Source organism: Perissodus microlepis, chromosome 17 (genome assembly GCF_051167445.1).
Source record: "Perissodus microlepis isolate ML-2025 ecotype Zambia chromosome 17, ASM5116744v1, whole genome shotgun sequence".
Classification (NCBI taxonomy): Eukaryota; Metazoa; Chordata; class Actinopteri; order Cichliformes; family Cichlidae; genus Perissodus; species Perissodus microlepis.
This window is the reverse complement of record NC_140477.1, coordinates 18859634-18871489: the sequence shown is the minus strand read 5'-3', so window position 1 is coordinate 18871489 and position 11856 is coordinate 18859634. Positions and strand designations below refer to the sequence as shown.

General features: G+C 42.4%; 1 protein-coding gene across 4 annotated transcripts in view; it reads right to left on the bottom strand.

The window, feature by feature from the left end:
* Positions 1 to 1276: 1276 nt before the first annotated feature.
* The window catches only part of usp6nl (USP6 N-terminal like), a 97517-nt gene continuing 86937 nt past the window's right edge, over positions 1277 to 11856 (bottom strand). For all 4 annotated transcript variants that reach the window (XM_084909245.1, XM_084909247.1, XM_084909243.1 and 1 more), the window contains 7 exons: positions 11791 to 11839; positions 10177 to 10297; positions 9383 to 9477; positions 9169 to 9234; positions 8070 to 8169; positions 7830 to 7982; positions 1277 to 3956 (listed from right to left, as the gene is read on the bottom strand). In XM_084909245.1, coding sequence (XP_084765371.1) covers positions 2413 to 3956; positions 7830 to 7982; positions 8070 to 8169; positions 9169 to 9234; positions 9383 to 9477; positions 10177 to 10297; positions 11791 to 11839 — 2128 coding nt within the window. In that variant the 3' untranslated portion in view covers positions 1277 to 2412. The remainder of the gene's footprint in view (positions 3957 to 7829; positions 7983 to 8069; positions 8170 to 9168; positions 9235 to 9382; positions 9478 to 10176; positions 10298 to 11790; positions 11840 to 11856) is intronic.

Here is an 11856-nt window from a genome sequence, read left to right as displayed (position 1 = left end):
GAGCGCTATGTTAAAGTATAAAATATATCACATACCAAACATGCCCCACATTCTAAGGTTTTCTTGGATCAATCCAGAATTTTCCATAAAATATTCTGAGCTCTCCTCACAGATTTATCTGCTTCCAACCACGGATTGAAATAACACGACTGAGCTTTAAGATGTTCTGGATTCAAAGCAACATCCCGGTGCATCACAGGTGTCTCTTTCAGCTTCTCCTACCACGGATTTGTTAACCGTTTGCACAAACCTTCACAGCCCTGCCAAGCATCCTTTGCTTATCCAGCAAAGCTCAGAAGCTGTCTCCTGCTAATTTATCCAGAAAGATGCACAATAACAGCGTGGAAGCAAGCTGCTGAATGCCGATGTTAGGCAGCCTACCAGCTCTTATTACAAAGTCTTCAGCAACATGTTATTTATTTCTGTATTTGATGTTCACTTTCTTGTTGGCTTTGATTAGAGCAGGGACGCAATAAACTATACTTCCATTCTTCCTGAGTCAGTCTTGACTAAACAGTTTATAAAATGTCAGGAGACATACACCACCACCCGTCTTTCCAGTAATAAAAAATGTAATGGCTCATAAGGGCCAGAAAATCTTTAAAAGTAACAGGCTGAAATTAGTCAATTATGCTAATTGTGAAATAAATATCATTTAAACAATCAGTTGATCATTTGGTTTCACCGACTGCTTCACTTCCTAGATATTCCATGATCATCTGTAAGTGGGATTACTCCAAAGTGGAAGTTTTTAGGGTCACTGAGGGCTGAGCATATGCAGAGCAAAGTGCGTAAAGGTGCCGACACTGCATGTTGTATTTAATTGTTTATAGATGCACTTGAGAGAGCATTGAAGTGACTCCAGAATTAAAATTACAGTTTACATTTTCAGGGTTTGCCATTGCTCACATTTGGCTTTTTGCTAATTGAACGCTGTATACAATAAAGGCAACAATATGTGACCGTTACGTGACAGAAGCCTGTGCATTTTCCTTTTACTGCTGATTGCTAAACAAAAATATTCATTAAAGTCCTACAAGTAAAACCCGTGGCCCCTTTGGAGTGCACAAGAAATTCCATTATCCAGGAATTGTGGTGGTTTGGAAGCTTTCGCAACACTGGAAACTCATTTACAATATAATATTTTACAATAAGTGTGACATCAGTGTTTCTCCATGCACTGCATCCTAATATATATAAAAACACCCGATATCACCCCCCCCCCCCTTTTTTTTTTATTGAGCTGATTTTAAAAAACCACAAACAAATTTAAAGGTTCATTTTCACCCCGCCTCTTTTTATTAAGCAAAGTATCAGAATGGACTGCAATTAGCTGTTTCACAACTAAAACAAAACCCAAAGATGACTGAGGGGATGTAAAGAACATTTTAGTACTGTTTGAAAGTACTTGCATCTACATCAGAGTATGAAAAGTAGGTGGGTAAAAATGCGACTCACATTTGTGACGTGCGTGTGTGCGCGCGCCAGATGACTGTATGCCAGTGGATGTGACATTGTTGAGAGTAGTAAAACATAATGAAGTTAAGCAACCTTGTACTGAAAGTAGTTTAAAACCATCTCGGACTCCATGTGCTCGAGATGTGATAACTATGTCACAGCAATTAAAAAAATGTGTCATCAATGGTTACATAACAATCAAGATAACTTAAAGCCATATTTTTTTTTAAAAAAAAGTATATATTAGCCCTCAAAAATCAGCTGTCTATATGTTGAGCCGCCCAGTTGAAATTAATTAAAAACAAGACTGGCCTGAAGTAATGCAAAAACAAACTATTAGTAATGGACAAAAACTAAAGAAAGCATGGTCCTAAACATTTTTTAACAAAACCTGCTTAAAAAAATTTAAATGGAAATCAAGACATACGGTAACCCGTGTAGCACTGTTTGCTAATTCTACCATTGGTCATATTTCTTTAAAAATAACATTCACAAGCATATCGAGTTAATTGATCTCTACGGTACATATCTGGAGAGTAAGATATAAAAAAATAAAGATGGAAAATAAATCGGCGCTCAGGAGAAAATTCCCCTGTTACCGATAACTCAAAAAAAAATAAATCTTCTGTACATATCAGACTCTAAAAGATATATTTATATTTTGTCACCTCTTGTTAATGATTTACATCCAAAAATAAAATGAAATCTTCAGTCAGTCTTTTTAATCTTTTTTTTAAAGTGATCAGTAAAAACAGCGGCTGGTGGGTCCTGCAACGTTACGATGCAGCGTGACAGTCAGGAGGTCAGTACTTCACACATGAACGACAACAGGACCAAAGTAGAAGCCGGTTCCTAACAAAGCTAGGACTACTGGTCGTCTTTACCACAGTGTTGGTGACTACGCCTCAGTTTTCTTTTCTTTTAGTTTTTACAGTGTCTCGTCATATCGTCCTGTCACAGCAGCATGGACTCCTGCATGGCAAACGCCTCCTGTGCGTGCCTGTAGTGTGGTCCTCCAAACAGCTGGGGAAGCTGTTGCCGTAACACAGGCCGCTGGTGCTGCTGCTGCTCTTGGAGTTGCGGTCGGTACTGACGCAGGGTGTCCGGGTTGTCGGGGAAGGTGAACTCTGCGAGGGGTGACATCTGCGCTTTCTGGAAGCTGGGTGAGCGAGGCATCCCACCTGGGGATGTAGGGGGCAACTCCTCCGTTGGCTCCCACTGGAGCCCATCTACACCCTGCTGAGCTGGCAGGTAGTGCGGGTTTGGCTCACCCCGCTGGTGTCCTTCGAACCTGTAGACCTGTGCTGTGGAGGTGAGCTGTTGCAGATAGATGGGGGTGGAGCTCCCTTGGTTGTCCAGCTCCGGGGGAGGCCTGGGGTTCCGAGGATTGCGGGCGGAGCTGTGCGTCGGCTGCCTGCGGTAGGTGGCGAAGGTGTTATTCATGAGGGTCTTGTCTGGGGAGAAGCTGTTGGGCTGTCGCTGGGTGGTGGCATACGCTCGTTCTCCATACAATGCACTGGGCGGTGCAGGATATCGGGAGGGCAGAGCATAGAGTCTGTTGTCCACGCTTTGGGTGGGATGTGGAATGGGGACCTCAGTAGTAGTCCTGCCTGGGGAGTGCTGATGAGGCGGGGTATGGAACTGGTTCTTTGGGTCAGGGTAGCCAGTCGGAACATTTACAGGACTGTTGTGAGGAAAACGAGGAGGAAGAGGCTGTCTGGCCATTCTGGGCCCGGGTGCCACGGAGACGACACTCCCGGACAGGCTGGACCCGTGGCTCGGGCTGCCCTGATGCAGGGCTGACACATTGTAGGGTATCTCATTACGAAAGGGCCTCAATCTGGACGGAGGCTTCTCAAGCTCCAGGATCTCGAAGTCCTGCTCCGGCAGCCCTGGTACATTATCATACTGGGAGGCATTGGAGCCTCGGTCGGTGCCGGGGGCGAAGCCCTTGGAGCGTGGCCGGCGGTGAGGCTGAGCGGTGTCATCTGGGCTGGAAGGAGCCGGCGATGGCCCTCGGCTCATCTGAATTTCCCGCAAAGCTTCTAGCTTTGTCTCGGAGGGTTTGACCCACCGGGGCCCAGGCATGTCTCTGCGGGAGCTAGAGGCTGCGTTGGAGTTGTGGTTGGCGATGGCGTGAGCCTTTCCTCCATCCACAGCGGTCATCTGTGGTGTTGGGGTGGGGGCTGACAGCGGTGTCGCCCCCCTCTCTGGTGTGGTGGAGGTGGATTGCTTTTGTGTCTCATTTGAGATTTCACCTGACCCCCTGGAGTGGGTTTCCCTTTTGTCCCCCTTGTGGTGACGGATCCGTTTCTCCAGTGATTCCCGGTGGGCTCGGCTCGGGGGCCGTCCGTCCCGCTGGGGGTCTGGTAGAGGACTTGGCTCCCTGGGTGGCTCAGCTGGCTCCGCGTGGCTTTGACCGTTGGCCACGTGGTTTGCTACGGCTATCTCAGGAGGAAGCTGCCCTAGAGGCTTCTTGGGAAACTCGTCCTCTTTACCTGTAAAAGATCGGAGGGGGAAAAAAGGTGTAAACGCATTAGAACGCCATCAGGAAACAAAGGTGAGCGGTGATGACTGAACACACTGTGTGGCGCTGGTTCACATCTGATGACGTGTCACAAACGGGCACATGAATTCATGCAACAACACTGCCATAGAGAGTACAAAATAAAGGAGAATACACTCATGAAGACACATAATCACATATCCACAGGCAAAGAGTGGGAGGAGGATAGGGAAAAAAACATCAGAAATAATGTTTGATATAAATTCCCATCATGGGAGACTCAATTAGGAAGAGACACTCTACTGAGTGTGCTCTGAAATTATTAGTCTTTCTACATTTCATTAAACAGTACTCGGCTGCAGTAGTAGCTCCAGGCTTGAAAGGTCATACAGAAATATTTCTTGATTAATGAACCTTCTTAAATGCACTGAGACTTATAAGTACAACTATAAAAAAAGAGAGAGAGTACTCAGCTTCTACAACCAGTACAAGGTTTGACATTAGTACTCAAACTTGCTGCTTTACATCTGAAAGAAATGAGCAGAGCTGACAGGAACACACGGTGTGGGTTATGTGGGTGTTTTAAGGGAAAAAGTGATGACCAGAGTGAGGTCAGGACGACAGCAGCTGGAGGAAGAGGAAGCGCTGTGGGAGTTATCCAGGAAGTCGACTTATTGGACCTGCATCCACAGACTAAAGAGCGTGTGCGTGACGAAATTACCCACTGACCTCGGTCACTTTTGTTCCACCACAAACTGCTTAAAACCCACCGGGGGACAAAGTTAACGTCTTTCACTTATTTAATTTATTGTTTTAATTTAAAAAAAAATAGAAACTTGGGACTTTCTATAAATTTCAACTGATGAAATTTTTTTCCTAACCAACTTTTCTGTTTTGTTTTCTTCGTTCATTTCCATTCACGTTTATTAGACGAGCCAAAACACAATCATCTTTTTCATTCGTGCGTTTTATTAGATAACAAAATACAAATCAAACTTGTGTTTCTTCTGCTACTGCAAGACTACAGCCCTCAATCAAGAGGTTTATACAGTGCTGTGAAAAAGTGTTTGCCCCTTATTAATTTTGTAGTTTTTTGCATATTTATCACACTTACATATTTCTGATATTGGAACAAATATCAATATAAGACAAAGATAAGGGAAGAATACGAAACGCAGTTTTTCATTTGTTAAGGAGGAAAGACGTTATAAGCCCTTAACCCTAATAACTGCTTGTGCCACCCTTGGTAGCAACTGCAATCAAACTTTTGCAGTTACTGACTACGTGTGTTTCACATTGCTGTGGAGGAATTTGGGCCCAGAATTGTTTTAATTCAGCCACACTGGAGGGTTTTCCAGCACAAACAGCCTGTTTAAGGTCAAAGCACATCAATCAGATTTGCGTTTAAGCTTTGACCCGGCCACTCCAAAGCCTTCATTTAGTTTTTTTTGAGCCATTCAATCACTGTCCTGCTCCAGGTCCAAAGTGCTTCAGGACACAAACTGATGGCTGGAGATTCTTCTTCAGGGTTTTGAATCTTAACTGAGGTAAGTAAGTTGTAAGTTGTTCAGATTTTGTTTTAAGTGTCCTTTAACTTGTGTGATGCAAACAGAAAAGTGATGCCAGTGTAGTGAGCGATGGTTTTTCCAGCATGACTGTAGAAATGCTGCTGTAGAGTCTTTTCACCTCACCTGCTGACAGGTCAGAGGCAAATAAAACTGCTCTTTGAAGTCAACACCCCTGTATTAAATGCCATTTCTGCAGTTGTTGGAAACAATAAAGAACTCAGAGTACTGAGTAAATTACATGCTGTGGTGATTAAAAAAACTTAAATTAAGCCAAGTAAACACTCAGAATCATAAAACTGTCAAATCTCACAGTTCAGCCTATTCAGACACAAGGATGCAGATTAAAATAGCCCTGCTGCACAGCAGCACATGTGGCAGCAGATAGCTGTTAAAACATAAGTTTAACAAAAGCCTCCAGTGTTCAAAAAAAGGCCCATTATCTTGTCAGCAGGCAGGAAAGCGAACAGACTACTATTAAAGTTGTGTGGGCTCTGGAAGAAAGGAAAGCCCTTCCTCCTTCAGCTACAGCTGCTGTTATAGAGGTTTATATAGTGTAACGCAGGAGGAAAACAACCACACAGGAACCTGGAAAAGACTGTGAAGACAGGTGTAGATGCATTAAGGACCTTTATCTAAATTTACGGCTGTGCCTTTAAGTAACATTAGCACAAATGCAAGGTTAATTTAGAAGATGAGGAATTTTGTCTCTAAAAACTAAAGTTCTCCACACAGAGTCATGCAATACTTTTAGTTTCCCACCAGAGGGCGCCTTATATCATCAATTTTACATCTGCAGCCACATTGTAGTCAAAACAAAAAGGAGTAGGGGATCAAAAACTAAAGGTAAGAGATGAGCTAACCATTGAAGGACTCCAAATAAGCAGCAAAGCAAGTCTGAAATATTATGCTGGAAGATCAGTTTGTGACAGAAACAAAGAAAAATAAACCGAGTGCTGCGGGACAGACAGGCGACAGACAGGACGGACTGACTGTGGGACAGATGGACAGAGACATGGAGAACGAAGGACCAGTCAGGATAGCCCACCGGTTGCTGTTGTAGGAGGGAATGTGGCCGCCGCTCACAGCCACACTTTTGTTGTTGTTGGCTTACATTGTTTGAAAGAAGAGGGGAGAAAAGGCAGATTAATGAGGAGACAGAGCAGGATTCGAAAAGCACAGTCAGCTGGCACATCTGGACCGGTGTTTGACTTTGTTGTGAACACGTATGTTTGATGTTCGCACTGCAGCCAGGCGGGACCGAAGTTGAGCTGGGGCAGACCTGGCTGGTCACAACGCCCTCTACCTACAGTAGGGGAGCTGGCTGTTGGTCACATGATCACAATAAAAGAGCTGGCTGACTGCAACTGACTGTACCAGTGTTTTTGAGGTATTTACCCCTGCAGGTGTGGTAGGGTAAAGCACTGATGAATGACCAAATTAAAACCACAAAAGCTTTTTGAGTAGAAAAAAAACTAAACTGAGAATAAAAACTTTTAACTCTAATTTAATAAATTACGTATTTTATAGTGCAGTTTGAGCTTACATTGCATGTGTAGGGGTTAACTTAGGTTAGAACAACCTTAATGTGAGCACTTATCCCGGCTGAAGTTGGGTTATAGTGTAAGTAAATCCAGATAAGGGAAAGAAACCCTGGATATGTTAAGCTTGCTTAGTAGTACAGAGCCCAGGCTGAGTGAGAACCTACATAGACACCAGTTAGTTTGTTTGTCAGGGCACCGACTAACTCTGACTAATGTGTCTATTTTTGTGTAGTTGTTTTTGTTTTTTTCCCTTTCTTAGTGGTAGCTCACTCATCTTGTGGACTTCAGGTGGACCCTCAGAGGATCTTCATGTATGGATAGAGCCATGCTAGTACCAGCTTGGGCGTACGCTGATTCTTTGATTCCCTTTGGCCTCTTGATTGTGAACATCTCAAACAATTTTCTTACATTTTGCCATTAAATAGAACAATTAAGAAATGTTGGAAGATGTTTCTATTTCCAAATTTATAGAACTAAATTGCTTTTTCTCCTGACCAACAGATGAAGTAGATCATAGATTGAGTGTACAGCGATATCCTCAAGAATAAAAGCGTAAAATCTGACATTTGGCTTGGATTTGTTTGTCACATTTGCACTAAAAAAGCATTTGGAGGTGAGGTTTCTGGAGTTGTTTGTGCATAGAGGAACTTTTGTCACTCTCCAACACAAGTTTAAAACCAACTGGAGATTGATTTACTTGAGAAGAGCAGACTTTTTGATAATTTATAGAAAACGGATTGTTTGGTGCAGAAGTACCTGGTGCGGGCAAGTCCAGCTTCGCCCTCCTGAGCTCTGTCATGGACGCTTGCAGCTGCTCGATCACAAAGTCGTCCTCGTAGAAGAAATCTTTGGACAAAGTCACCTGCAGAAACTCCACCAGCTCCTCCATGGACAGCTTCATCAGGTGCTCTGCAGACACACACACACTCACACTGATGAGAAGTGTTGTGAGGGGTGAAATCAGCTGGTTTCAGTTTGTGGAGGAAACAGTCTTACTCTTGTGCAGTTTGAGGAGCGTGTAGGACATGGCAGGCAGCACTCTTTCACCCTCCAAGATATAGATGTCCCAGATCCTGAGGGTCAGTGTGAAGGGAGTCTGACCATGAGCAGAACGAAAAGTTAGACGATAAGTTACTGAAGAAGGCAATTTATCTATATTTTTGTGACTGTCAGCAGTTGCCGTGAAAAAAAAACGAACTTAACCTCTACTGGGAATTATTTTAAAGGAGCGCTGATTACTCTAACTTACACAAAACATAATCGTAATCTTTTAAAAATCCTAAATACTGCATGCATGCTACGACCTCCAAAAGCAGCCATAGCTTTGCACATGCAGCAGACTCTGAGTCAGCGATGGGTCAGTGTACAGTGCTGCTTTTTGTTGTGATTACCAGTCAAAAGGAAAAAGAGAAGTGATATTAGTCGTCACAGCTTTCTTGTTGAAAAGGAGTGGGAAAATCTCCCGGCATGGTCTCGTTAGTCATTCCAAAAGCTTGTGGTTTGCCATGACTGCTGATCCTTTTATCCTCTTTAATATCCAATATATTCATTTGTAACTTTTCATATTTGTTGCTTTCATTACTGTTCAGAGCTTTGTAACTTTGTTTGAAAGTGTTGGGTTTAAAGGTGCTTTATAAATACAAATAAAGTAAAAATCCACAACTGACAGGCTCCTAAACCTCTCACATTCCTGGCGATTAAAAGCTGTTTACGGGCTGTGAGGTCAGAAACGTGTTGGGTTGGTTGGTGAATTGGAGCAGCTCATTGGCTGAAACCAAGTAGAGAAATCACATCATTGGTTGTTAATAATAAAAAATTATTCAATAACTTCAGTTACTGATTGTTGGGTTTCTTTCTGCAGCATAAAGCACCTTGGATGGATTCACAATTATCCAGGCTTGGCATCAGGAGCACACTAGCTTATAAAGCCCTGAGGCTGGGAGTCATGAAACCCTTCACGCGTACAGGTGCTAACCACCTTATGATGGAAATACCCAGCTTATGAGTTAACCAAGTTACGTTGCTGCTGTTCTACATGTCTTCATAGATCCTTTTGAAGGTTGTGAGATCATATCTTGCTTGTAACTGCACTCACTCTGTCCAGAAAGCACTGGAAGAACCACTTCATGGTGTAGAGATTGGTGAACACCTCTTGGTTGTCCTGCAGCAAACAGAAAATGGTGACAGAGTGAGGATTAACCAGCCACCTCTGAGGGATTAAAGGTTTCATTTCTGGCACTATGTCTAGCTGCTACGTTATGCAGCACTTGCTTCATTGTTAATTGTCACACAGGTCTCGTGTTTCTCACCAGGTGCTGTTTCAGTTTGGGCATCATCTTCTTGAGGATGCGGTCATGGTGCTCCTGGAAACGCATCAGCTTCGGGAAACCAGGGACAAAAAACCCTGAAGGTGTGGAGAAAAGAGCCGTAATGATGATAATCCCTTAAACTATGTCTGTAAACTTACACATCTGTGTGTCCAGATGTTTAAAGTTAGATTCATGAGCTCACTGCAGCAGCATGCGTGCTGCTAATTTGTCCTGAGTGCTTCCTCAATGATGCCTTTCGCTGATAATTTTATCGCTTAACGCTTGATAAGACTGGAGGAGGTCCAGAGTCGCTCAAGGTCATTTCAGTGCAGAGACCAGAGTCAGTTAAACACTCTAAATGTCAAAAATGCAAATCTGGCAGCTGTGGTCAGAAGATTCGTGCCTTAACCTGACGTAACAGATGGTTTGTCACCTTCTGAGCAGCTCTGTGGAAACAGGAACAGGCCAGGCATGTTTTTTTTAAAAAAGAACTTGGCAGATGATCTGAACCCTCTGTGACAGCAATTTTAGGCCAGTAAATTCGAACGTGGTGATTACACAAAGTGCAACGGACAATCAAAGTTTGTCTATGCCGAGGATTTTTGTAGTTTGACATCTGAACTCCACTTTAAGGAGTCAGCATGCAACACTCAGGCTGCAGGAGCTGTGCACACTGAATTCAGTACAAGCGGTCTGCACATCATGTGCAAGAAACTTCCTCTTTTTCTTTTTGCACATTCAGTTACAGTTACAGTTCTTGTTTAGTTTAACCATTAGTGAGGTGCGCACGTTACCGTGCATGGCGTGCTTCTGCCCAGACAGCAGTTTGACGAGAGCCCAGAAGGCGTCCTCTTCATTCATGTAGATCAGCAGCAGAGCTGTGATCTGACTCATGCCCTGGCAGTAGCCCACCTCCTGCAAACACACATCAATCAGCTGAGGGGAAACAACAACGCAGCCATTCTTTGCTTTACTTTTGTAAACTTGGCTTAACTTAATTTACATACAGTTCCTTTATTTGAGGTGAAACACTGAGATAGCTTATAGTGAGATAATTATTAAAGGATATACAATCTTTGATAAAGTAATATCTGTAAGTGCAGATAAGTCATCATACCAATACAGTGACCTAACAATAAATCTGTAGTTCAGCATTTTTCAGCCCTGCTTCATTATTATTACACACAAACTAACACAACTGTTATCACCATTAGACATATATTATTTTATTATGTTGAATCGAATGGCAAACTGCAGGTGTCAGGGTTCACTGTGATATTGTGATACTGGGACACTTGGAATGGTTTTCATTTTTCCTTTAAACATTGCCCAATTATATATTTCACATCTGACATCTATATGTCTTCTACCTCTGAAATATGAGGGATCAAAAGTGTTGGAGAAAAACTCTTAGCTTAGTTCACCTCTGTGTGTTTCAGGAGGTCGTAACTGAAAGAATTCACAGCACGAAGGTAAAACTGGAAAAGTTACTGTACTTCTTCTTCCCTACTTCAGGGATGACAGTGAGTTGATAAAGTTGAATAATAATCAATAATTATCTTTTTAAAGAAAGACTTATTTTAAACATCAGAGGGAAATGATTTCAACATTGCAGTGGGGTAAATTTAATGTGAATTTTGAAGGCGATGTCGATGTCACAATCAAACTTTATTAACTTAATATTGTTTTTACCCCAATAATCTCACTAGACTACAGTTTTTACTCCAGGTACTACACAAGTATTACCATTTATTGTTATTAGGTTAGTAGTTTAGTAGGTTACCTACTGTTACTAAATGGTTTTATCTTTTTAGTACTTTTATTAAAAAAGAAATGATTGTTGTTACTTCTTTTGGTAATATCAAGCTATTTACTTAATTAGTGTTTCACATTGTTAATACACTATTACAGTTTTATTATTAGAGCCAGACCGATTTTTAAGACTGACACTGAAACTTGGTAATTTAAAAATCAAATATATCAGCTGATATACATTTATTTTCTCCTGAAACATTTGTAACCTTCAGTTTAAAAATAATCGTTTCATTGTCGCTCACACTCGCCCCGAGTCTACTCGGATTAGCTGCTTGTTGTATTTGTGGCGTTCCAAACAGGGGAAGTTGCAGAGCGCCCTCTGGTGGACACACTATGCAACACTGGCTGAAGGGTGTTTCTCTCATTTCTTGTTTACTTTTTCAATTTCTATATATCAGCCAATATAAATGCAGTTATGTCAGCAAGTACTTCATATGAGCCCCACTGACATACCAGGTTTTACCTAGCTGTAATAAAAAGTGTTACCAATATTGCTACAATAACAAAATATTAGATTGGTGCCTTCATGTGCACCTTTATTGTCTTCAGTGAAAATGTTACAACTCAAAGTCTTGCGAGCTTGGATGACTCACTGTGTTGTACATGGAGTAGGCTGTGAGGACGTGGAAGAGCGCCTGCTGCCTGAAAGCACAAACAAA